The following is a 26,168-nucleotide window of genomic DNA, read 5'->3' as shown; positions in this document are numbered from 1 at the left end:
GTCCACACCTTCACCAACATGGATTTTCCTTTTTTTTTTTTATTTTTAATAGTAGCCATCCTAATGGGTATGAAATATTCATTGTAGTGTTGATTAGCATTTCCCTAAAGCTTAGTGACATTAAATATCTTTCATATGCTTGTTAGCCACTTGTGTTTCATTTTTGTAGAAATAGCTATCCAAGTCCTTTGCCCATTTTTTTAAGCTGGGTTATTTGGCTTTTTGTTGTTGAGCTGTAGGAGTTCTCTGTTTAGTCTAGATGTTAACCCCTCTAGTGTGATTTTGAGTAGCTGGTGGATGATAGGAAACATGTCATATCAGATCCACATGAAAGTCTAAAATGGCTTCAGGCTTCTTTTCAAGTCAACAGAGAACTCTGAGTAGCCAAAGTGATTTTTTTCTTCTTGTTTTCTGTTTAGTTCAGATGACAGCTGTTTTATCACATCAGATTGGTCTTTGTACCATGGCATCAAACCTGCCATCTTTACCTTCCCAGTGTCTTTCACGTCTCTTTCCTAAGCCTTAACTTGAATTATCTTCAAGTCTGCTGGGTCCCAAGCTGCCCATCTTGCCTGCTTACGATACCCAGGCTGTGGGTCTGAGTATCTCCCCAGTACCCACTGCAGTAGCCTACCCGCATGTTGGCGCTCACTGCCCAAGTCTACCTCCTATTCAGCTGGAAATGAAAAGGCAATTATGTCCCAACTCTGTGGCCGGAAAGCGGGCTGAGACAGAGATAGAGCGCATACATGTGCACACCCATCTGTGACTGGAGAGGGGCGAGTGGCAGCACCCCTGCCCCAGCTGCTCCTCAGGCTTCTCTGCTCTGCTGCAGGTGCTGTATCTGGTAGAGAAGGGAGCCGTGATTGAGCATGTGGACCACAGTGGAATGCGTCCCTTGGACAGAGCCATCGGCTGTCGAAACACATCGGTAGTGGTCACGCTACTCAGAAAAGGAGCCAAGTTAGGTCAGTGAACTCCACCTTTGTTCAGCAGGGGGGACGAAAAGGGCAACTTCAGACTGTGAAGTGCCCCAGGGAGCATACAGACTTACCTGCTCCCGGGTCAGGAAATCGGATGTCAGGTGTTTGGAGATATATCTATCTGTGTGTCTCAGTCTTCCAAGCAGAGGCCGGTGTTGGACAGTCTAGAATTATGCCGTGGCGGGGGTTGACTGCACTCTAATTGTGGGTATGGGCTGGACAGCTCACCAGGTAACTCGAATGAGCAGCCAGGGCTGAAAAGCCCTGTTCTGGAGCAGTCGTGGCCAGCTGGAAGGGAAATGGCCACCCCAGCACAGTTTCTGTGAAGTCTGATTTCATGGAGGCAAGATGAGGGGTTACTTGAGGATAGTGGGGGGGGGGTCTGAGTAGGGAGAGCCCCTCCTGTCTGACTGGTTGCGACATGACACACCAGTGTGTGGGGGAAGAGACCTAGAATGTGGCTATTCTGGTTTGATGTGTAGTTCCTTGGCCAAGAGCATTTCTGGACAGGGGACTAGGATGAAAATCATGAGCTGATAGGACTGAGCAGTGACAGTATCCTGAGCAGGTTCACATTTTGACTCGATCCTCCCCACAGCCCCATCAGTGGGTAGCGATAACGCCACCATTTGCAGATGAGAAAAGGCACAGAGCGGCTGAGTAGCTCCCCCAAAGTTGTAGTGTCAGGGCCTTGTGAACCCTGCAGTTCGACTCCCGGGCCCATGCTCTTCAGTGCTCCTGCTGTGCTCAGAAGGTGGTGGGAGGGAAGGCTGTGGCTGTGTGTAGGCCAGGATGGAGAAGCAAGTGTGGCATGAGCATAGGGCCTGCACTGCACTGTCCCAGAGTACCTCGTGATGGCACCTGCACAGGGGCCGGGGTACTGAGAACATGCCGTCAGGTGGGTGCTGCTGGGAACGAAGGGAATTATGCTGAGGCCCGGTCTAATGGATTTTCCCCCAGATCCCACTCAGAAGGGAGGGATGGGTCATGGCTGCTCTGATGCCTTAGTTCAATAAAATAACAAGGACAGACCTGTACTGGGCACTACTCCCCTCCTGAGTGCCCAGTTCAGGGGAAGATAGGTAAGAAGCTGAACCGGCTGGCCAGCGCCCTGGTCCTCTCCCTCATCACATTGTCTGGAGGTCTGAGACTCCCAGAAGCAGTGGCTCCAGCAGCTGGGCTCCTGCAGTGGTGGCATCCAGCTTTGGAGGCATCACAGAACTAAACACCTCTCCTCCCAGACCTCTGCGGTGCCTCTGAATGCATGTTTATTTTGCAGGAAATGCTGCTTGGGCGATGGCCACTTCCAAGCCTGATATCTTGATTATACTTTTACAGAAATTAATGGAGGAAGGAAATGTGATGTACAAAGTAAGTGGTACCACCCTCTTCTGTGCTGTTCTGACTCCCAGCAACCTCTCGGTTTGGTATATAATGGCCACAGCTGTGCCTCTGCACAGAATATGTGTGATTTATTTGTAATAGGAGAGCTGAGAGACGCTGACCTGGCCCCATGCCCAGGATCTGTTTAATATCTGCACAGTGGAATCTTAAAGGTGGGAAGTGCTTCTCTTTGTGTCTGAGATCCATTATTTCTGAACTGATCGTTGAGGCTGAAGCTGTGACTTGCCACTGGATGCCTTGGTGTGAAGGAGAGTCACCAGTAGGTCAATTGACAGGTCATGCAGGAGATTTCTGAGCCTTTCATGGTCTTTGAGTTCAGAGCACCACACTATGACAGTCACGGGGCATGTGGAGAAGGGACACTCTGGAGACATTTCCAGAAGAAAGGAATCATTCAGTATCCCAAGCCTTTACTGTCTAATTTTTAATATCTCTAAACTTCTAGAATTTGAAACTATTTTGAGAGATATTTTTACTTAATACAGTCAAGTAATATACTCAGTTATTCAGGAGACTGAATGTTTTCCCATTTTCCCTAGGAAATGGAAATATGATTTAGAGATTAATAAACTTGATTTTAAATTTTTCAAAATAAGACATCAGTTTAGATCAGAGCTCAGAAAACTTTTGCTTAAAAGGGCCATGAAGTAAATACTTGAGACTTTGCAGAGTGTGTGGCCACTGTCCCAACTCTCCAGCTCTGCTGTGTGGTACAAAAGCCGCTGGCCAGGTGCGGTGACTCAAGCCTATAATCCCAGTACTTGGGAGGCTGAGGTGAGGAGATTGCCTGAGTCCACAGGTTCAAGACCAGCATGGGCAACTTGGTGAGACCTCATCTCTACAATAAATTGGAAAATTAGCTGGGCATGGTAGCACATGTCTGTAGTTCCGGCTACTTGGAAGGCTGAGGCGGAAGCATCGCGGAGCCTAGCGGGTCAATGCTGGGGTGATCATGAGCATGCCACGACACTCCAGCCTGGGCAATGGAGTGAGACTCCAACTCAAAACAAAAACAAAAACAAAAAAAGCAGCTGCAGATGACACACGGCAACTGAGCAATAGTGTCCCAATAAAACTTTATTTGTAAACACAGGCGACTGGCCAGATTTTGCTTGCAAGCTGTAGTTCACCAACCCCTGATTTAGATAGATGTGTCGGCCATATATGCAGGTCATTATTCTTTCCAGATCTGTGATTAGACAGAATTAAAAGATTATGAGGAAAAAACCTAGAATGTGACCATTTTAATCCTTTGTACTATTAGGCAGCTATACTTGCTATGTTGTTGGTTTTTTCCCTTTTTATTTTAAAAATAGTAACAAATAAATAGGCAATATAGTTTGACCCAGCAGGGTTCCCAGATTGGATCAGTTTGAGACTGAATTGAGAGTGTGTACTGTTGTGGCTTTGAAGTGCTTTTAATATAGATTTTGGTGGGCAATTATGTCAGAAATATGAAGCCATTTTCAACAGGCTTCATACCTGCTGTGCAACAGGACTGACTGAGCAAATGGATTTCTTTAACCTTGAAAATGATGTGTGGTGCTGTTCTGATTTTTAAAGCCCATGCTATAGTTCCTCTTCAAAGAAAGATGATTATTCTGCAGCAAGCACTAGGTTTACCCACAAGACTCTACTTGTCCTCAGATCGACAACATTTTTTCATCTGATTTCTACTATACTGGCATTAAAATATCTTTAGATAACAGGTCATTCTTGAAATAATTTTCAAAAATACAAAGGAGAGATGATAATCTGATGCATTGATTGATAGTTATTACTTTGGCAGTCGACAAGCACTTTATTGTAGAAGCATCATCTTTTCTACCATGTGTAACCACATGGTGCAGATACCTGTAGGACAGGGAAACCAGAGTGTGTTCAACTGGTCCATGTATGAGCTCCATCACATGTACTCATTGGATACTTTCAATATGCTGTCATGGTTTTGCATGGGGGAAATAAACCCCCCAGAGTCTTCAGGGGGTGGGAGGTCATTCATCTTAGAGCCTGTGAAAAGGGACAATCTTTGTTTATTCTGAACCTTAGAAAGGGAAGATGAAAGAGGCAGCCCAGAGGTACCAGTACGCCTTAAGGAAGTTTCCTCGAGAAGGACTCGGAGAGGACATGAGACCGTTCAATGAATTAAGAGTCTCCCTCTATCTGAATTTGTCTCGATGCCGAAGAAAAACAAACGTAAGCCACGCCCCCTTTACTGCAGTCCAGTCCTTCAGCAGTAGAGCTTCCTACAGTGTGAAGGCCAGCCCCTCCACAGACCACATCCTGGGACCTCCCAGCTGACCTGTGTACACACCTATATGAACCTGACATATGGAAAGCTGCTCCTCTGGGGTGACCACTTGATGCTGTCCCTGCACACCTCTCACAGTGTCGCAGGACAGCCCTTGGGTTTAGCTTCCCTTGCCTCCGGGATGAGAAGCAAACACAAACTGCTCCTTATGCCTTCCCAACAGCAATGCTGCCAACACTGTCATGAGCTGCCCATCCCCAGATCAGAAGGAAGGTCTAACACAAATGTCTGTCATAGTCTGCCTGCCTAGCTGTGTTAGGTGTGTTCAGAGGGTCTGCCAGTAACTAATTTGTAAAGAGCAGTGGGCAACTCAAGGTTAATTTGTAACTAATAGATTTGTTTCCGTAGTACTTTCTACTTTTTTTTTTTTTTTTTTTTTACTTCCTCCTCCTGCCCCCAATCTTTGGATCTACCTGCTCTGTGCCACATGCCTTTCCTGCTCTTCCTGGAGTGGACGCAGTGTCTGCAGTCTTCTCTCAGGCTGAGACCTCTGCTGGTGGGCGAGGTCCCACCCCCTCTCGCCTTGTGGGTCACTGTTGCCACCACTGCTCTCTCCACTGGATTCTTCTCAAGAATATTAGCAAGCTGAAAGTATCTCCTTGCTTTAAAATAAAATAAACAGGAAACCCTATTTGCCCTTCATCCGTCTCTAGTAATATTTCGATGCATTGCTACCCTTTAGAGCAAAACAAGAAAAAGTTGCCTGTGATCATGTGTCAGAGCCACTTTTGACGCATGTATTTACATGTTGACACCAGGACTTTGGCATGGCAGAAGAATTTGCTTCCAAGGCTCTCGAATTGAAGCCCAAGTCCTACGAAGCCTTTTATGCCAGGGCGAGAGCGAAGAGAAACAGCAGGTACTGTCTGGGGTTATCTTTGGGACTGGAGAAGCCTTTTTCCCCCCTGTGGGATCAAACCTGCCAGTTGAATTTGGGAAGGTTCCGCTTCAGATGTGTTGCCCAGACGCCTCTCATCCTTTTACTACTAGATGAGTCACTTCCAAGGTCATAGATATTACTAGCATTGGGTAAACTTTTCTTCTGACATCTCAACAACTATCCCTCCTTATTCTTACCCCTAAGTTGAGACTTTCTGCCATATGAAGTTCCTAGCTTAGTTCGCTTCAGTGAAACTCCCCTCTAGGGGTATTAAGAGGAATGGAGGGGCAGGGGGAGAGTTATATGACTTTGGAGGCCGGGTGCGGTGGCTCAAGCCTGTAATCCCAGCACTTTGGGAGGCCGAGGTGAGAGGATTGCCTGAACCCACAGATTGGAGAAGAGGCTGGGTAACTTGGTGAGACTTCATCTCTACAATATATCAAAAAAAAAATTAGCCAGGTGTGGTAGCATGCGCCTGTAGATCCGGCTACTTGGAAGGCTGAGGCGGAAGGATCGCCAGAGCCCAACAGGCCGACGCTGGGGTGGTCGTGAGCATGCCACTGCGCTCCAGCCTGAGCAACAGAGTCAGATTCCAACTCAAAAAAAAAAGACTTTGGAGTTCAAGGTGGGCATGCTGAGGAGATGGTGACAGTAACCTTAGAAGGATTCTAGCACCCACCGATTTATGCCTACCCTGATTCCCAGTCTGGTGGTCTTTATGGAGAGGCGGGCCATGGAGTCACTCCCATCTGGGCTAGAATTCAGCACTGCTACTTAACTGAGTGGCTGGGTTAGTTGAATGAGTCCTGGCCACCATCGTAAGTGTCAAAACTCACTCAGCTACATTTGCTTTCCTCTGACCACAGCTGTTTTGTGAAGAGTTGTATTCGGCGCATGTTCCCCCATGGTGTGTAATTATAACTTATGTTTTCCTATAAAGGCAATTCGTGGCAGCTCTGGCCGACTTGCAGGAGGCTGTGAAGCTCTGTCCCACCAATCAGGAAATCAAGAGGCTTCTTGCCCGTGTGGAAGAGGAATGCAAGCAACTCCAGAGAAGTCAGCAGCAAAAACAGCAGTGTCCGCCACCAGCTCCACCCAACGACTCAGACAACGAAGAGGATGCCCCAACCCCAGGATTAAATGACCACTTTCATCTTGAGGAGGCTGAAGAGGAAGAAACTTCTCCACAGGAAGAATCTATTTCCCCGACTCCCAGGCCCCCACCGACCTCATCTGTCCCTTCCCCGTATATCCGAAACCTTCAGGAAGGATTGCAGTCCAAAGGAAGGCCAGTGTCACCACAGAGCAGGGCAGGAATCAACAAGGCCCTGAGGGAGCCTGTAGCCCAGCCTGGGCTGCTCGTGCAGCCTACCAGGCAGGCACAGATAGTGAAAACCAACCAGCATCTGGGCTCTGGACAGTCTGGCATGAGAAACAGTGGCACAAAAATTCCGATCTCGTCTCAGAATCCTCCCCCAAGTCCCATGCCAGGTAGAATCTCTGCAGCTCCTGCTGGGAGCAGAAACCAGCATTTAGAGGGAGCAGGTACTTTCACAATAGGAGCTGGTTGTGGACACCTTGGAGATCGACTGGGCCCCAGCCAGAACGTCCACCTGCAGCGCGGCGAGAGTGGCGCTGTGTACCCCTTACCACCAAGCAAGATAAAAACTGCGGAGAGGCTCCTGTCACACACATCCGTGGCTGTGGATGTAGCCCCTCCAAGCCAAGGTGGGCCGGTGAGTTGCAGCGACGTGCGACACCCAGCTTCCCTCGCCAGCTCGGGCTCTTCCGGTTCTCCATCCAGCAGCATAAAGATGTCAAGTTCCACCAGTAGTTTGACTTCAAGCAGCAGTTTTTCAGATGGCTTCAAGATCCCAGGGCCAGAGGCTCGGATTAAAGACAAGATGGGAAGCCAGGTTCAGAGCGGTACAACCGAGCACAGACCACGTAACACTCCGTTCATGGGCATCATGGACAAGACTGCGAGGTTCCAACAGCAGAGCAACCCTCCAGGCCGCACCTGGCACTGCCCGGCCGCCGAGGGACTGCTGACAAACACCTCTCCTGCAGCTGGCCTGCAGTCCTCAAACTCTGAGAAGCCCTCTCTCAAACAAGCAGGATATAATAACCAAGCCAAACCCTGTTCTGTGTCTACTCTAAGTGGAAGTGTCCACAATGGGGCTCAGGTGAAGGAGCTAGAAGAAAGCAAGTGCCAAATGCCGGTCCACTGTCAAGAGAGCCGGGTGACTAAGACTGTTTCTCATCTGTATCAGGAAAGTATCTCCAAACAGCAGCCTCATATCGGTAGTGAAGCCCACCGGAGCCACCTCACTGCAGCAAAACCAAAGCGATCGTTCATAGAGTCCAACGTGTGAGCCTTCAGAAGCCCCATCTGTAGAATTTGGAACAGTGTGTTGGCTCCTGGTGGTAAACAGTCATATGGTTTTTCATCAGAAAAATTACTTTTTAGCCATATATTTTTTCTTTTTTTTCCTCTGGGGCGGATCAATGATGTCATTGATACATTTTAAATGTGGGCTAAAACTTCTTTAATAGCTAGAAGTCACCATAAGTAAGAATGCTAAACCAGAATTGAAAACTATAATTAGCTATACCTATCAAGTTAAAAATTTAAGACAGTCAAGAAATTTAACTCATGCTTGTCACTTACCAAGTTATTTTGGCTTTTATCACTTTTCTCCTAGCCTGTGCTATATGGTAAAATCACAGTATTTACTTAGAGAATAAAGCTGTCTATTGTTAAAAAGTGATAGGCCTATTAACTCATGACTTAATATTCTAATGATATATTCTGGAAAAGATGGAATTTTCCAGTTGCAGTTCCATTGAGTCAAATCCTAATTATTATATATATAAAAAGTTAAGATCTGAGTGATTTCTAGCTGAATATAAGTGTGACTTTAAACATAATGTAGCTGATTTTTTTAAGCAAAATATGAGAAGACCCAAGTATTATTCCCTTCACAGCATTTCCTATGAGGGGATTAAACAATTATTTTTGCGTTATGGTTCTTATTCAAAATATTTTTATAGCACCTTTTTTGGAACTATATTCATGCTTGAAGGTGTTTTTGCTATTTGGAAACAGTAAAAGCCTTTTGGAATCATGATTGGTGGTCAAGTGAACTGAGCTAAATACCAAGATCAGTATCCTTAGTGGCACTTATAAATTAGCTCTCAGCTGGTTCCCAAACTGCTTTTAACAATGATAACGCTCCTGGAACAATCCTTCCAAAGTCCTATAAGGGCAATATTTAATTTGGATACTTGAGGTATGGTTGGTTGTTGCTTTTATTTTGTTGTACACACAGTACTCCATAGTCACTTGTTGCATATATTAAATAGCCCAGTTTTATCCAGACTTGTAAATATAACTATTTCAAAGTAGTCAATCTAAAAAGAAAGAAGAAAGCCCGTCATATATTTGCATGTTTTTGTAAGCTTCATCCATGTTGCTTATTGCACTGAATGATATATTATTATGGCATGTTAACAGTATACCAGTAATGGCACTTTATCTCATTTATATGAACACCTTTGAGGTGCTACTTAAGTCCAAACTGATGTATTATTCATTCGTAAAATTAAGGTACAGGAATGAACCTTGGTTTAAAGGTATTTTTATATGAAAACAGTGTGTTATTGGAGGATGTTAAAATGCTTATTTGAGAGCGGTGGGAGTGTATTTGTTTTATATGTTGGGATGTGAAATTTATTTTCTAGCATTGGGAAGAAGGAAGTTCTATATTTGCAGAATGTTTTAAAAATGAGTAGCTGTCATAAAGCTCCTGTGAACATCATTTGTATGAATAGGAACCCCTGGTGTCATTCTCCAGCATTTGTTCCTGAGTGTGTGTATAGAGTACTTTGTACAAACAGCTTTATCTTATTTCTAGGCTTTCCATGAGTTCTGCTATAACTACTATGGCTTATTTATTGTTTTCTTTAATATTTGTGAAAGTCTTACTCTTTTGTTATGTAGTTTTGTTTCTGCACAACTACTGTACTTTTCCATATGGAATAAAGATTATTAATAGAATTTGTTATGCATGAAATGAGTCAGTGGGTAAGTAGAGACTGTCTGATGACAACTATTTTTGCCTTGCTTTAATCCTTGTTACCCTAAAGAAAATAGTGAAAAGCATTTTATGTTAACACTACCAAATGCATATTTAATTTCATTTTATAATAATTTCAGAATAAGGATGACAGCTTATAGAAATTCTCTAATATTCAAGGGCCAAATTAGTCTTTTTGCCTGTAGTAGGAAGAAAGCATGAAGAAAAGCAATATATACTTTAATTTCTCACCTGCTTCAGGAAATCTTGGTGTCTCTGTTTACTGGAAAGAGGGTATCTTTAATATTGCAATTCTCAAACATTTTGGCAATGCACCAAACACTGTTACGACAGTTTGTTCTTTAACACACTTGTATTATTTTCAGTTAAAAGTGTGTTTATCTTTATGGACACATATCTGTTTCAAAATAATATGAATGAGAGTGAACATTCTGTGTTGTGATAAAATTCTTACTGGAATCTTTTTTTCAGATTATTTTCTGGTCATTGCTATTGCTAGCAAAGCAAAATAAAGTATTTTCAGTCTTCCTTTAAAACTATTTCATGAAAGGTTAAAAACCAAAATAAAAGAGGGTGGATAGGAGAGTCTTATTGGCTAATATGTCATTCCTGTCATTGGGTGACTTTCTCTGTAAAGCAGCAGCCAGTGAGAGTATTCACATATTTTAATATACACTAAATTATGACTTTGATATATTCTTAGAAAAGGTACCTGGTCCAGTTGCCCCAGGAGGAGGTTAAGTATCCTTGGGAAACCACTGGTTGGTTCCAATAGGACTGGGAGGGCAGGTGTCACTGCTTCCATATGGTCCTGAACTAATATCGGGTTGGGAGAACCCAGCAGAGAGGCTGGGTCCCTTCCTATTAATGGTTTGCTTGTGAGAAAGAGGGAGTTGTTTGGCTTTGGTTTGGTATTTTTGTTTTATACAAAACCAGGAGTGCCTCAGTTTGTCAAATTATTGGCATCTGTGTTTTCAGTAATTTTGTTTTTGCAAAACCATCCTGGGGAAACAGAAAAGCAAAATACCTTTAACACACCTAAAAATAACCACTTTTTAATTGTTTTCTAGCAATGACTTTCAATGGTTTTTAGTAGTTTTTATTTAAAAGCCAGCCAACCTCCTTTGGTAAATAAGTCTATTATTACTTTATTCAAAAACAGACAGTTGGTCCAATGGTGGGCTCTTTTAAATTAAAAAAAGTCTTCTGTTAGAATTGCTAGCATACTTTCTTTATAGACTACAACAGTTTCCATTGTTTTTGTCCTCAGTAGTGATAAGAATGTGAGAATCATATGAAAAAAAATAACTCTTCTAGAATCAGTATGAATTCTAGCTCTGACATAATGTATTATTGAAGCTTATTTAAGTTATTTACAAAGCAACAGTTATAAAGAAAAGATATTTGGAGATTTCTGTGGTAACTAGGCTTGCCACGTATCTGTAAGTTTATAAAACACAGGAAAAGACTAATATATGTGTATTGCTTTTCCTCTGTTATTTCCAAGTTTTAAAATTCTTGAGCGATTCTACAGCGAGAGTTCTGGGGGTAACAGTGCATAGGTGGTGAAGGCACAGTCTTGGTCCCTATCTGTCCTTGCAGTTTAGTTCTAATGTGCTGCCCACTGATGGCTTCCATTCTGGTAACAACTTGTGACAGGCAAGTAAGAAGTCAGCACAAGCCGGGCTCGGTGGCTCAGCCTGTAATCCCGCGCCTTGGGAGGCTGAGGTGAGTGGATTGCCTGAGCCCACGGGTTCAAGACCCGCCTGGGCAGTGAGACCTCATCTCTACAATAAATCAAAACATCAGCCAAGTGTAGTAGCACGTGCCTGTAATTCCGGCTACTCAGAAGGCGGAGGCGGAAGGATCGGTAATTCCATACTCGGAAGGCTGAGGCGGAAGGATCGCCGGAGCCCAGCAGGTCGAGGCAGCGGTGGCCGGGAGCAGCCACTGTACTCCAGTCTGGGTGACAGAGTAAGACTCCAACTCAAAAAAAAAAAAAAGAAGTCAGCACAACCTTAAAATTCCTGGACTTTTAAGGTTTTTTTCCTGAGTGAATACGTGTCAGGGTGCTGTATTAAATATCAGACTATTGTGTAAAAATGTCTTTGTGTAGTCATCCTAGCTTAGAATAAAATGTGAGACCTTTAAGAATTCTAAATTCTGAAAAGAGGCTAGTTTGTCATATTTCAGCAGAGTCAACTTGACTTATTTATGATAACCTAATTCATCTAACTTGTACACCTACAATTGGATAATGGGAGAAATAATCATTACCATCCTGCAAATTTAGAATCCACTTATTTAAAATGTCTAAAATGTTTTTTCTCAGTCATAAACAATCTAAAACCATTTCGCTACATATTTTCTTAAAAGGGACTTCAAAGAGTAACCAAATGAATGGCTAATTAAGTTGGATTTAAACATCTGTTATTCTGGAGTATTCTGATCTTTAGTTATAATGAGATACTACCTATAGCTAACAATAAATTTGGGCACTGCAATTTAAAGTCATGGTAAGATTTTATTTCTATACAGCTTCAGGTTTTTTTCACTAGTACAAAATGCTTTTTTAGTAAAAATAAAAATGAGGTTAGAGGTTTAATTTAGTCCCCATGTTTTAAAGAATGAAAGCTGACAGTTTTTATATAGAACTAGATTTAAGGAGTTTACCTTTCTTCTGTTTTGCTTTTAATAATGTCTGATTATATTTTTCAGTGATCTCATTTGAATGATTTAAAGGTAAAAACTAAACAATAAAATACAAACAGTTTTAGTTTTGATTTGTCTCAAGCCATCGATCGATGGCCATTTTCAGAGTCCTGTTTGGTGTAAGTATCACTGAAGGAAGAATAAGATTTGTCATGGGACTTGTACGTCTATTCTTGCTGATCCAGTTTTCCATTGCTTCCTTTTCATATGAATAGCCATCTAAAAAAAACCAAAAACAAATTATTTGATGTAGGAGAGGGAAATTAGGGTCACAGTACTAAAATGAATTGAGCATAAAAACTCCATTGCCAAGGCCTTTATTGTGATGGAAGTGGTTTTCTTGTCTTGCTTGTGCCACCACCTCCAAAGTATTCCTGCCACAACACCTGAAATCCTACCACTTGAAATGCATTAGGAATGGGATAGTGCTGCATAAAGCATAAAGTATCTAGAATAGTAACATTGTAAGCTCTTTTTGAACACTATAACTGAGACCAGGCCCCTGTCAAAAAATCAGACATGGTGGAAGAGAAGAAACAATTAAGTGGTAGTGAAAATAAACTGCCCATCGTATCTGTTAGCTATGTGTGTATATTAATGTGGCTAAAGATGAGGAAAAGTTATTCTAACGCTGCAAAACTTGCCACCACCTTGAAAAGTCAGGAAACAGATACCCGGAAATGACAGAATATGTTCCACTAAAGATTTATGATCTATCATTATTATTATTTTTTTTGAGACAGGGTCTCTTTCACCCAAGCTGGAGTGCAGTGGCGCAATTATAACTCACATAGCCTCAATCTCCTGTAGCTAGGACAACAGGCTCACGCCACCACACTCAGATAAAAGACTTGTGATTTTTTAAAAAATCCACTGGATAAGGTTGGTTGGTCTGTTGGTTTTATTGACTGACTGACTGACTGACTAAGTCGGAGTCTCACTCTTTTACCCAGGCTAGGGTAGTGGCATGTTCATGGCCACCGAAGCCTTGACCTGATGGGCTTAGGCGATCCTTCCGCCTCAGCCTTCCAAGTAGCTGGAACCACAGGCAGCTGGAACCACAGGCATGTGCCACCATGTCCAGCTAATTTTTTTTTTAATTTATTGTAGAGTTGAGGTCTCACCAAATTGCCCAGACTGGTCTCAAACCCCTGGACTCAGGCAATCCTCTCGTCTCGGCCTCCCAAAATGCTAGGATTATAGGCTTGAGCCACTGTGCCCGGCCTATTTTTTTTCTTATTAGATACAGCCAAATCTAACCCTAATTGACACAGTTACTGAATTCCTTCACTGAACCAATTAAAAGCCAGGTTCCAAGGTTGGCACTAAAGAAATAAGATACATGAGGTGTGGTGTGGTGGCTCATGCCTCTAATCCCAGCACTTTGTGAGGCTAAGGCAGGAGGATCACTTGAGGCCAAGAATTTGAGACCAGCCTGGGCAACATAGTGAGACTCTTTCTCTACAAAAAAAATAGAAAAAAAAACTTAGTTAGGCATGGTGTTGTGTACCTGTAGTCCTAGGTACTTGGGTAGGAAGATCGTTTGAGCTCAGAAGTTTGAGGTTACAGCATGACCGGCAAGGCTTTTTTAAATACCATTTTCTTGCAGAATTCCTTGACTTTACACGTGTAAAAACTGGAGATTTGCTTTACTACTTTTGTTTTTATACTGGTTCCTAATTTTATTTACACAGTAGTCTATTTGCTTTACAATATATAAAATTATTTCGAAATAATGCCAATGTATTTAACACGGACTGAAAGGAAATCTAAGATTTGTCATCAAGATAAATTCACTAGGGTGGTCTACTGGAAATACTGTGTTTGAAAATCACATTTATATGGTTTCAAAGTAAAAACTGTAAAGGTATATTCAGAGGAGTCTAGTCTAACCCTGTCCAACTCTTGTTCCCTCCCTTCCCCTCTAAGTAACCATGTATTTCCATTTTTATCTTTTTCTTTTTTAAAACATAAATAAATGTCTGTATGTATACAGTATATACACATTCTATACGAAAGCTAACACTATACACACACTAGCACCTGGGTGTGTTTTCTTTCTTTTTCCATAGTACTCCGTGGATGCATTGGTGGACATCTGAGGGGGTTTCCAATTTTTGACTTTTACACATAATGCTGCAATGAACAGTTTTATGCATGTGTCACTTGTACTTTGGGGAGACTTCACAAGCAGGATTGCTAAATCAGAATAAATGTACAAATCACGACAGTGCCAACTCCTTCCACAGGAATCCCACCACTTTTCCTTCCTACTACCAATGTTTATGAGAATGCCTTTATTCCCCTACAGCCTCACCAACAAAATGTTGTGAAACTCTTGGCTTTTTCCAGTCTCTAGGTAAGCAATGGGATAGTACATCAGAGAACCTTTCACATGTTTGAGTCATTTGTTGTTCTTTTTCCTGTGAAGTATGCATATTTTTTACCCATTTTTCTATTAGGTTGTCCTTAATTTAGGAGGGTTTAACTCACATATATGGACATATATCCAGTTTTCTCTTGAGTCCTAGTTAGGAAAGTTTCCCCCACTCTATCAAGGAATTCACCACATTTTCTTTGGGGACTTACGAAAAAAATTTCCCTTAAACTCCTGGGCTCAAGATAGGCTCCTCCCATCTCAGCCTCCTCCCCTCTCAGCCTCCCAAGTAGCTGGGACTATGGGCACTAAGCCTGGCATGGGTTTCTTTTTTTAGGTTTAGACTTTGACTCCATTTGGAATTAAGATGTACAGTATGAGGGATGGATCCAATTTTAGCCTTTTCCACATGGTTGCTTAGTTGTCAGAATAGCACTTATTTTTACCATTGGCTTAAAATGCCATCTTTATCATTCGCTAAATATCCAAGTATAGTTGGATCAATTTCTGGACTTTTGAAAACTCTTTTCCGTTCTATTCATGTGCTGGTACTACACTTTCATTTACGAGGGCTTTCTTTATAATGTTCTAACATCTAGTAGGGCTAGCAACCTTCTTCATTCTTTTCTAGGTTATTTTTGCTATTCTCGTTTACTAGGTCCCATTTGAATGAGTCACCTTTTATATCTCTAGGAAAAAATAGTGTTATCAGGATTGTGTTGAGTGAAGCAACTGGAGAAACCAACATCTTGGTGACAATGAGAGCATGCTGTGCTTTCCATTCTTCAATAGGGATGTTTTAGTTTTCATGTAGGCTTGGAAGATTTACATAAGTTTAGGGTTTTATTCTAGTTTTTGTAAATTGTCTTCATTATATTTTTAAGTGCTTTTGTTTACACACAAAGACTACTGATTCCTCTCTGCTTTAACTTAACTACTTTACTAAATATTATTTGCAGTTTTTTTATTCTTTGGGCTTTCCAGATACATATTACATATTATATTATAAAAGGGTTTTTCCCTTTAAAAAAGTGCTTAGCCTTTAAACTGCCTTTTTTGGAGTAGAACAGTCCTAATTTTGTTGGCAAAAATTTCTAGAACAATTTGGAGACAGTGAACACCTTTTGTGCGTTCCCTGGTTTTTGGGCCAAAGTGTGTGTGTGTGTGTGTGTGTGTGTGTGTGTGTGTGTGTGTGTGTGTGTGTGTATTTAATCATATAAAAGTATCCATCAGTTTCTATTTAGGTTTTCTTTTTTGTCAAACATGCCTGTGAAACTCTTGTCTCAGCTGTAACACCACACACAATGCTGGGGCCAGAATACGAACTGTCCTGCAAACCACATGTGCTTTGCCAGCTGCCACCTCATTAGATTCACAGCAGGATCTCTCCAGAGGGAGAGCCCTGGCCGTGGCTTTTCATTTTCCAGGAGTAGCTGGTTACAGTCTCCAGACTGTCTGGGTTGCTCCACTGTAATACTCAAATCTGTTTCATTTTGTCTCCTTACAGAAACCAGAGCCTTCTTACAGGCCTGACTTCTGGCTCTGAGACCATCTGAGGTTCTGACTTCAACTTTTTTTCCCCATCAGTTCTTTCTGTAGATGTTAACCTGTGACTGCCTTTTGCTATTTTTTTTTTTTAAAGAGATATGCTTCAAATACCCTAAAATTCACCATTTTGAGTGTAAGATTCAGTGGTTCTTGGTGTGTTTCATAGTTGTGCATCATTTCACAAAGAAACCCTGTGTCCGTTAGCAGACACTTCCCCCTCAGCAACCTCGAATCTACTTTGTCTCTGAATTTTCCTGTTTGGGGTGTTTCATGTAAATGAAATCCTATAACATGTAGCCTTTGGCGTGTGGTTTCTTTTGCTTAACATGTTTTCAGGGTTCATCCATGTTTTAGTATGTATACGTATTTGTTCCTTTTTATGGCCTAATGACATTCTATTGTATGGCTATACCATGTTTTGCCCATTGATCCACTGGTGGACATTTGGGTGGTTTCCACTTTTTGGCTATCAATAATGGGGCTGTACTTGTACAACTTTTTGTATTTTCCTTTTGGGTGTATACTTAGGAGTAGAATTTCTGGGACACATGGTAACTGTTCACCAGCAGCCACACCAGCAACAAAAGAAGGTTCCAATTTTTGCACATCATTGCCAACACTAATTTTCCAACTTTTTGCTTCTAGCCATCTTAGCAGGTGTGACGTGGTTTTGATTTGCATTTCCCTAACAGCTAATGGCGAGCATCTTTTCAAGTGCTTATTACCCAGTAAGAGTATAGCATTAGACTGTGCCAGGACACTGTTACCTATTATAACTCATTTAACCTGCATAACAACCTTATGATGTAGGTACTACTATTATCCTTATTTTATAGACGGTGGAACTGAGGCATGGCCTGAATAACTTTCCAAGGTCACACAGGTAGGGAGTGCCAAAGCTGCTAAGATTTAAACCCAAGTAGTCAGGCTCCAGAGTCAGTGCTCTTAATCTACATGCTAAGTGGAGCGTCCAGAAAGGACAAGTAAAGTAACTGAAATTTTGAAAGCAGTCTTAATAGACAGGTAAAATAGCATCTGGTCAATTGATGATAGGTCTGAAAAAATTACCTAGAAAGGCTTAAGGTATAGAGGATCAGAATGGCTCAATTGATGAAAGGTATGAATTCATTCAAGCAGCACAGTGTGCCTTGAACAAGAGAAATAAAAATAAATCCATACCAAAGACAGATCCTCTGAAACAAAAAATAGGAATTAAACTGCCAGTATACTTGAACTGCTTCAACAGAAGTCAGAGAGGATGTTCCCCATACATAATCAAGATAAGACACTACAAATGCCTTAGAGAAAAAGCAAAGTGGTCAGATAGGGTTGAGCAGGTTCTTATGGTTCACATAACATGAATTATAAATGTAAACATTGATTTTTCTAAGCTCTGTAAATGAATTAACATTTAAATTTTCAGAGTAGACCTGATAGACCTAAAAGGAATTTTTTGGGTTTTTTTTGAGTTGGAGTCTCACTCTGTCTCCCAGACTGGAGTGCAGTGGGCGTTCCCGGCCACCGCAGCCTCGACCTGCTGGGCTCCGGCGATCCTTCTGCCTCAGCCTTCCAAGTAGCCAGAATTACAGGCATGCACTACCACACCTGGCTGATTTTTTGATTTATTGTAGAGATGAGGTCTCGCTACCCAGGCGGGTCTTGAACCCACGGGCTCAGGCAATCCACTCACCTCAGCCTCCCAAAGGCGCAGGATTACAAGCTGAGCCACTGAGCCCGGCTCTAAAAGGAATTTTTTAAAAAAATAGATGTAATGCTAGACTAGCACAAATTGTCATTTCTACTGCTCAGCATATCCTCAATTAACATTTAGTGTTTAGGTTTTCTGTAATCCTAACAAAAATAGCAAAAAGATTTTCTTTTGTAACATAAAATGATTCTAAAATTTATATGGAGGGTTAAGTGGGCAAAAATGATCAAGCCATGTTTTATGATCAAGCCAAGTTTTTAAAACATTAAGAGGTGAACGTAATTTATATTTAAATAAGCAAACTAAAAATTTATAACAGGCCTGCCAGTATTGAGTTTATTCAATGGTAATATTTCTGCAAGTGCACCTGTATTTTACTATGTGATAGTGGATATTTTCTGTAGAATCATTTGGAGAAAGATGTCTATCAAAAGTAATTTAGGAAATACCAATACATACCATGAACTACTATCCTGCAGTGGAGAATGAAGTACATAGTTCAGAATGTACTGACAAGGAGTGTCCTCTGATATACTATCGAGTAAATAAAAGCAATTTTCTAAAAGTGTGTACATCCTCTGTGTAAGAGAATGTATAGACAAATATCTGGAAAACACCCATATCATTGGTTACACTAGAGTACAAAAGAGCCGCTTTTAAAAAATGTTTCTCTATTGCTTGACTGTTTTTAACCAAGCACATGCTTCTTTTATAATTTAAAAGAATGAGTAAGAATACATTATAAGAATGCTGAAATACAAACAGGTCTATTAGTTCAATAGATACATGGTATAAGCCTTCCAAAACACCATGGGGCGGGGGAGGCAGCCAGAAAGGACAATCAATTAGAAGAACAAAGGACAGTTAGAAAGAAGAATAAGTTAGAATCATATTGTGGCAGGAATTAACCTAGAATATATAATAAACTATGAGGATAGAGTTGTTTTTAAAAATTCAACTGTGTGTTTCCCACAAGAACACATAAAACAATACGGGAAGGTTAAAAATAAATGAACGGGAATATCCAGGGATTATGCTAAGGGAAAAAATTGCCAATACCTAAAGGTTATTTACTGCATGATTCCATTCATTGAACATTTCTGAAATAGAGGACAAATTAGTGGTTTCTGGGGACTGGGATGGGAAAAGAATAGGCAGCTAACAGATATAGCTATTAAAAGGCAATAGGAGAGTCCCTGTAGTTTTGGAACTGCTCTGCCTCTTGACTGGAGTGGGGGAATACATGAAGCTCCAGAAGGGGTAAAACTACATCGTTTATACACACAAACAAGTACAAGTAAAACTGGAGAAATCTACAGAAGATCTATAGATTGTTGCGATGTCAATATCCTGGTTGTGATATAATAGAAAAACTGGGCAAAGCATACAAGGTATGTTTCTCTATTCTATTGTTTACTATAATTGTATGTTAAGTCGGCAATTGCTGTCAATAGTATTTTAAAATGGGTAGAACCAGAAGGGTTAAAATGAGAGACAGACAATACTAAATAGTAAGGCTACGGAGCAATTAGAATTCTCTTACACTTCTGGTAGAAGTATAACATGATTACATCACTCTGGTAAACTGTTTATGTATGCCTGCTCATAGGAATACACCCAACAATGCATACCGCTCACCAAAATAGAAACGTTCATGGCAGGACTGTTTATAACAGCCAACACAACAATGCCCATCAACAGAATGAATAAATTATGGTATATTCACACAATGGGCTTCTACACAGAAATAAGAAAGTACTGCTTTGTACAACTGGACAAATCCCACAGACATGATGTTTAATGAATGAAGCCAAACCCAAAAAAGACATTTCATGACTCAACAGAAAAGTAATACAGCAATCTAGCCTATTACAGGCTAAAGAAGAAAAACACATGTCATTAGATAAGCACTTAAAAATTTATCAAACCAGCCGGGCTCGGTGGCTCAGCCTGTAATCCTGCGCCTTTGGGAGGCTGAGGTGAGTGGACTGCCTGAGCCCGCGGGTTCGAGACCTGCCTGGGCAGCAAGACCTCATCTCTACAATAAATCAAAAAATCAGCCGGGTGTGGTAGCACATGCCTGTAATTCCAGCTACTCGGAAGGCTGAGGCAGAAGGATCGCCGGAGCCCAGCAGGTCGAGGCTGCGGTGGCCGGGAGCGGCCACTGCCCTTCAGTCTGGGCAACTGAGTGAGACTCCAACTCAAAAAAAAAAAATTTATCAAACCAGAGATAGAAAGGAACCTTTTAACTGGATAAAGGCAGCTAACATCATACTTAATTCTGAAAGGCTGAGTGCTTTCCCTCTAAGTGCTAGTAAAGGAAAGAATGCCTACTCTCACTGCTACTTTTTAACATGTAAGGAAATTCTGGCCAGTGTGACAAATAACAAAAAAAGGAAAAAGAGTAAGAAAGAAAGGCAACTACCTGCAGATACCACAATGAAGTATGAAGTATCAAGTATGAAGAAACTGTGGTAAGGACCTATTAAAAAGCTGGTTGCACATGGTGGCTCACACCTGTAATCCCAACACTTTGGGAGGCCAAAGCAGGAGAACTGCTTGAGCGCAAGAGTTCAAGACAGTCTAGGCAACATAGCAGGACCTCTTCTCTACAAAATACAAAAATTAACCAGATGTGGTGGTGTGGATCTGTAATCCGAGCTGCTAAGAAGGCTGAGGCAGAAGGACTTCCTGAACCCAAGAGGTAGAGGATGTGGTGAGCTGTGTCTATGCCACTGCACTCCAAGTCTCTGAGACAGTAAGACCCCAACTCCAAAAAAAAAAAAAAAAGCTACTATATAATAAGCCTCTATCTGTGGGCTCTGCATCCACTTAAACACTGATCAAAAATACTCAAAACAACCAAAATACAACAATAAAAAATACAAAACCAATACAGTATAACAACTATTTACATTGTATTAGGTATTATAAGTAATGTAGAGATAACAAAGTACAGAACAGGATGTGCATAGTTTATATGCAAATACTATGCTATTTTATACATGGGAATTCAGCATCAACAATACTAAATAGTAAGATTTTGGTATGGGGAGTTGGTTACTGAAGTATGACTACTAATAAATAGATGTAGCAAGTCAATATACAAAATCAACTATTTCTTCATGTGAGCAAACTGTATTTTTAAAAACCGTTTAATGTTGTAAAAGTATGAGCTACCTAAGGACAATTTTGACAAAATACGTGTAAAACCTGTACACTAAAATACAAGCACAGCCAAGAAAAGGAAACACCTAAATGAATGGAGAGATAGATCATGTTCATGCACTGAAGCTGTCAACTCTAAATTGATCTGTAAGTCAGACCTAGTGGCTCACGCCTGCAATCCCAGTACTTTGGGAAACAGAGACCAAGGACTGCCTGAGCCCAGGGGTTCAAGACCAGCCTGGACAACTTAATGAGACCTCATCTCCACAATAAGTCAAAAAATTTGTCAGGCATGCTGGTGCGTACCAGTAAGTTCCAGCTACTTGGAAGGCTGAGGTAGAAGGATCGCCGGAGCCCAGCAGTTTGAGGCTGTGGTAGCCATGATCATACCACTGCACTCCAGCCTGGGTGACAGAGTGAGACTGACTCAAAAAGACAAAATAAGTTCATCTGTAGATTAAACACCATTCCAATGAAAATCCTGGCAAGCTTTTTCTGTACAAAATGAGAAGGTGATTCTAAAATCCACATGCAAATGAAAATGCAAAAGAATCAAATATCGTCAAAACAGTTTTAGGGAAAAAAAAAGCTAAGTTGATTTTTACACTACCTGACTTCAAGATTTACTTACTATAAAGCTACAATAGGCTGGGAGCGGTGGCTCAAATCTGTAATCCCAGCCCTTTGGGAGGCTGAGGCAAGAGGAATGCTTGAGCTCAGGGGTTTGAGACCAGCCTGGGCAACTTGGTGAGACCTCATTTCTACAATGAATAAAAAAAAATTAGCCGGGCATGATGGCACATGCCTGGGGTTCCAGCTACTTGGAAGGCTAAGGAGAAAAGATTGCATGAGCTCAGTAGGTCAAGGTTAGAGTTGCCACTGCACTCCAGCCTGGGTGACAGGGTGAGACTCTGACTCCAAAAACAAAAAAAGTCACAACACTCATAGCACTATGATAACTGATGCAAGAATAGACATAAAAACCAATCAAAGAAAGCCTAGAAATAGACCTGTGATTGAAAGTCAGTTGATTTCAACAAATGTGCCAAAGTAATTCACTAGGAAAAGGAATTCTCAATAAATAAAACAACTGGATATACATTTAGGAAAAAAATAAATGGATATACATTTAGGGAAAAAATAAAATAAATGCTCTCACACCCTGTACAAAAATTAATTTGAACTAAATCCTAAACAAAATTTTAAGCCTTAAAAATATCCTTGGGTACCTGCATAATCAATGTTTGTATACCTAACCCTGAATTGTACCCCACATCTTTATAATTAAGAAAAAAAAGAAAACAATCCTTGAAGGAAACAGGATAAAAATCTTTGAAACCTTGAGATAGACAGATTTCTTAGGACTCAAAAAGCATGAATCAAAATGAAAACTAAATTGGACTTCATCAAAATAAAAAAGTTTTGCTCTTTTTAAGACACTTATGAAAATGAGAAGGTAAACTACAGACCAGGAGAAAATATATGCAATGCATTATCTTACAAAAGACTTGTATCTAGAATTTATGAAGAATATTCACCACACAATATGACAACCCAATGCAAAATGAGGCAAAGATTTGAAGGTGTACATTACGAAAAACATATATGAATAGATAATAAGCACATGAAAGATGCTTAGCATCATTAGTCATGAGAGAGGTATAAATTAAAAGCACTGTTAGATAACACTTCAAACCCACTAAAATTTAGGCAAAAATTTAAAAAACTAACAATACCAAGTGTTGATGAGGATGTGGAGAAACTGGAATTCTCAGAATCTTCAAAGGGTACCACTGTTTTGAGAAACATTTTGACAGTCTCTTTAAAGTTAAACATTCACTTATCATACAACCCAGTAATTCTACTTCTAAATATTTAACCAAGAAGAATGAGAAATTTCTACCAAAGATCTACATGAATGTTATAGTGGCTTCAGTCAATAGCCACAAAGTGGAAAAGACCTGAAAGTTCATTAACAGGTTAATGGATAAACATATTACAGCATATCTATGCAATGTAACACTACTCAGCAATAACAAAGAACGAATTACTGATATAAACAATAGGGTAAGAAAATCTGAAAAACCTACTGAACAAAAGCAGTCAGACACAAAAGAGTTCATACCGCTTGATTCCATTCATATCAAATTCTAGAAACACGAATATTTAGTGCAAAAAAGCAAATCAGTGATTATTCCAGCCAGGGGGACAGAGTGAAACCCCAACTCAAAAAAATGGGGTAAATTAAAGAATGAGTAAATATTGAATAAGCTAATATTAAAAAATGTATAGGAAAGTTGTAGGCCAAAATTTAAAAACATAAAGTATATTTACTGATAACAACTATGTAAAGTATGTGTATCTGTGTTGACTGACAATGATTAGAAATTAATGAGGAATGATACAACTCTAAATTCTTATTTCTGAAAGGTTGTTTAAATTCATAATAGACAAAATAAACATAAGCGCTCTCAACAGTCTATCTTAAAAACTAGCATTCTGTCTTCGATGTTGGTAACTAAATACATATTTCACAAGTTTAAGTCAAACTTAATCCTTTTGTATTGTGACTCCACACCTACTCTGTCCAATTTTATGATGAAATATACAATGTCTGACCATTAACCTGACGTGAAGCAAAAAAAAAATTTTTTTTAATAAACATACACTGTCCAATTGTTCTCAGGTCTAATGAGTCTTAAAATAAAATGACTTATGAGAAACAGGAATTCTGAAAATTCTCCACATTCAACCAAACTTCTGTGAGCACTTTGTATTCATTAACACATAACAGGCCCTGCAACTTAGTATAACATCAGCATACCTGATGCGATGACTGGATCTTTCATGAGTTCTCTAGTTATTGGACATACAAATTCATCAGGAATTCCAGAAGAAAGGGACTTAACCTTGGTCCTGAGCTCTTCAATTTTCCTCAGCAATTTACTACGCAGCCCTAGAGATTCTGAAAAGAAATTATCATTAGGGCTGGAGAATCTACTGGTAATCCTTAAGCAAGTCTTTCACAAATAGTTTACTACAACCAAAAATCTTCTGACATATTGTTTTACCACATGAAACTGTTTTCTTTATAAATTCCTTAATAATCTTTGAAGTACAGAATACTGTGTGGTTAAAATATATCAGCAACCAATAGGGAGCTTATTTTAAACAAACTTAGATTCTGAAACTTTAAGAATTTCAAGTTGCCAGATACTAATACACTCCACAAAATCAGAAAAGGCTCATTATTATTGGTGAACTTATTTATACAATGAAATTCATTTTTAAACATGTTTAACAATGTAGAGATGCCATGTTATAACATTTTAAAACTTAATGAAGTTGGATATATTTGCTGATTCATACACAAAACACAATTTTTGTTATCCAAAGTTGTATGTCCAAAACAGTATGTACAAGTTTCATAAATTCTTATTCTCAACTTTTAAAAATGTCTTTTTAATTCTAGGAGGTCTAGTATAATTAATTCTAGGAAGTTTAGTGTACCAGCTATTCACATTTTTAGAATTCTGTGATAGTTCTACTTTAGGTTGGGGTGTTTAGGGTTGGTAGAAGCAAAGAATTAAATTTCAGAGAGCCTCATAGTTTCCAGAAAAAGTCAAACCACCTTTCTTTTGGTAATTCTCCATGATGTTTATACATGTTTTAGGATACCCTCTGTCTCAGTCTTTTCAAGGATGTCTGCAAATGTCCCTGGGAGCTAAAGGCAGTATCTCCCTCCCAGTCAGAGGGCATATTTGTTTCCTGACCAGTATGTCTTTCTATTGGGCTATTTTGCGAGCAACCCTCCTATAAGACTGGGGGTGTCATAAGCTCAGGGCTCCTTAGCTATAACACAAACATAAATGGCCCCCATGAGTCTCGGGGGGAAGAGGACTCAATTAGAACATGAAGCTCATGCTGCCTGCTGTGCCATGAGTAATAAACAGTCTAAATCTGTCTGGGCTCAATGCCTGTATTTATGTACATGGCAAGTAAACCTAGCAGCTACCTGTTGCTGAGGGGCTGCTAGTCTATGACTTCTTTCTTACATAGTTCACTGAAACTAAATCGAGGATCTTTAAAACAATTTTTAAAGTGCCACAACACAAACCAAAGATTTCTTTACATGTTGAATCATTTTGCAAAAATATTTATGACTCAAAGAGAATACCTCAGATTCTTTATGAGATCACTATCCAGATTCAAGAGAAGGCTAATTCAACACAAAGTACCTAGTTAGTGAAAGTCCTTCTAAAATCCAGCACATTATCTGATCGCCACAGATAGCCTTAATGGTTCCATTCACAATGCTACATTTTCCAAGGATTAGCTAAGCTGTGTATTTTCATTTTGCCAGGAAAATACAATGGAGGTTTAAGAGGAGTTAAAATGATAGACCATTAAGGAGAAACACGAAAGTGGAGACAGATAATTTAACAAGTTGATAAGGCCAACAGATTTAAGGTTCAGATAAGATCAAGATGCACTGAGGTGGAGGTATTAGAGAATTTATTGTGACTAGGGTATAAATCTCAACATGGATATCCTATTTCCTGGGTTTTCTGGTTAACTAAGATTTTACTACAGCAAATTGGTGGTAGTAGTATCTGGCTACTATGTTTATTAGAGCATGACATCAAAATTCAAAACGTTTTTTATAAGATCTGGTGTCCAAAATACTTAATAACTCTTATGAAATAAGAATAAAAGGCAAATAACCCATTTAAAAATGACAAAAGGCTCTGAATAGACACTTCTCCAAAGAAGCTATATAAGTGGCCAGTAAGCACTTGAAAAGTGCCCCATGTCATTAGGTAAATGCAAACCAAAACCATTACGAAATACCAATCACAATTACTAGAGTGGCTATAATCAAGAAGATGGATAATAGTGTTGTGCTAGAATATTTAGAGGAAACTTTTTTTTTTTTTGTCTCACTCTGTCACCCAGACTGGAATGCGGTGGCCGCTC

The 26,168-nt window shown here is 40.2% G+C and overlaps 2 protein-coding genes across 3 annotated transcripts in view; one reads left to right on the top strand and one right to left on the bottom strand.

Annotated features, from left to right (window-relative positions):
- TANC1 (tetratricopeptide repeat, ankyrin repeat and coiled-coil containing 1) overlaps window positions 1–9,638 on the top strand; it is a 182,689-nt gene extending 173,051 nt beyond the window's left edge. The window contains exons 22-26 of the mRNA XM_008065648.1: window positions 836–968; window positions 2,263–2,354; window positions 4,437–4,583; window positions 5,457–5,557; window positions 6,519–9,638. Of these exons, the coding sequence (XP_008063839.1) occupies window positions 836–968; window positions 2,263–2,354; window positions 4,437–4,583; window positions 5,457–5,557; window positions 6,519–7,953 (1,908 nt within the window). The 3' untranslated portion in view covers window positions 7,954–9,638. The remainder of the gene's footprint in view (window positions 1–835; window positions 969–2,262; window positions 2,355–4,436; window positions 4,584–5,456; window positions 5,558–6,518) is intronic.
- A 1,999-nt stretch (window positions 9,639–11,637) lies between these two features.
- Window positions 11,638–26,168, bottom strand: part of WDSUB1 (WD repeat, sterile alpha motif and U-box domain containing 1) — a 41,000-nt gene continuing 26,469 nt past the window's right edge. For both annotated transcript variants that reach the window (XM_008065646.2, XM_021716328.1), the window contains 2 exons: window positions 24,016–24,156; window positions 11,638–12,609 (listed from right to left, as the gene is read on the bottom strand). In XM_008065646.2, the coding sequence (XP_008063837.1) occupies window positions 12,452–12,609; window positions 24,016–24,156 (299 nt within the window). In that variant the 3' untranslated portion in view covers window positions 11,638–12,451. The remainder of the gene's footprint in view (window positions 12,610–24,015; window positions 24,157–26,168) is intronic.

Source organism: Carlito syrichta, unplaced genomic scaffold (genome assembly GCF_000164805.1).
Source record: "Carlito syrichta isolate Samal-C Ts95f unplaced genomic scaffold, Tarsius_syrichta-2.0.1 Scaffold308699, whole genome shotgun sequence".
Lineage (NCBI taxonomy): Eukaryota > Metazoa > Chordata > Mammalia > Primates > Tarsiidae > Carlito > Carlito syrichta.
Note: the sequence above shows the minus strand (reverse complement) of the source record. Positions and strands in the feature narration are given on the sequence as shown.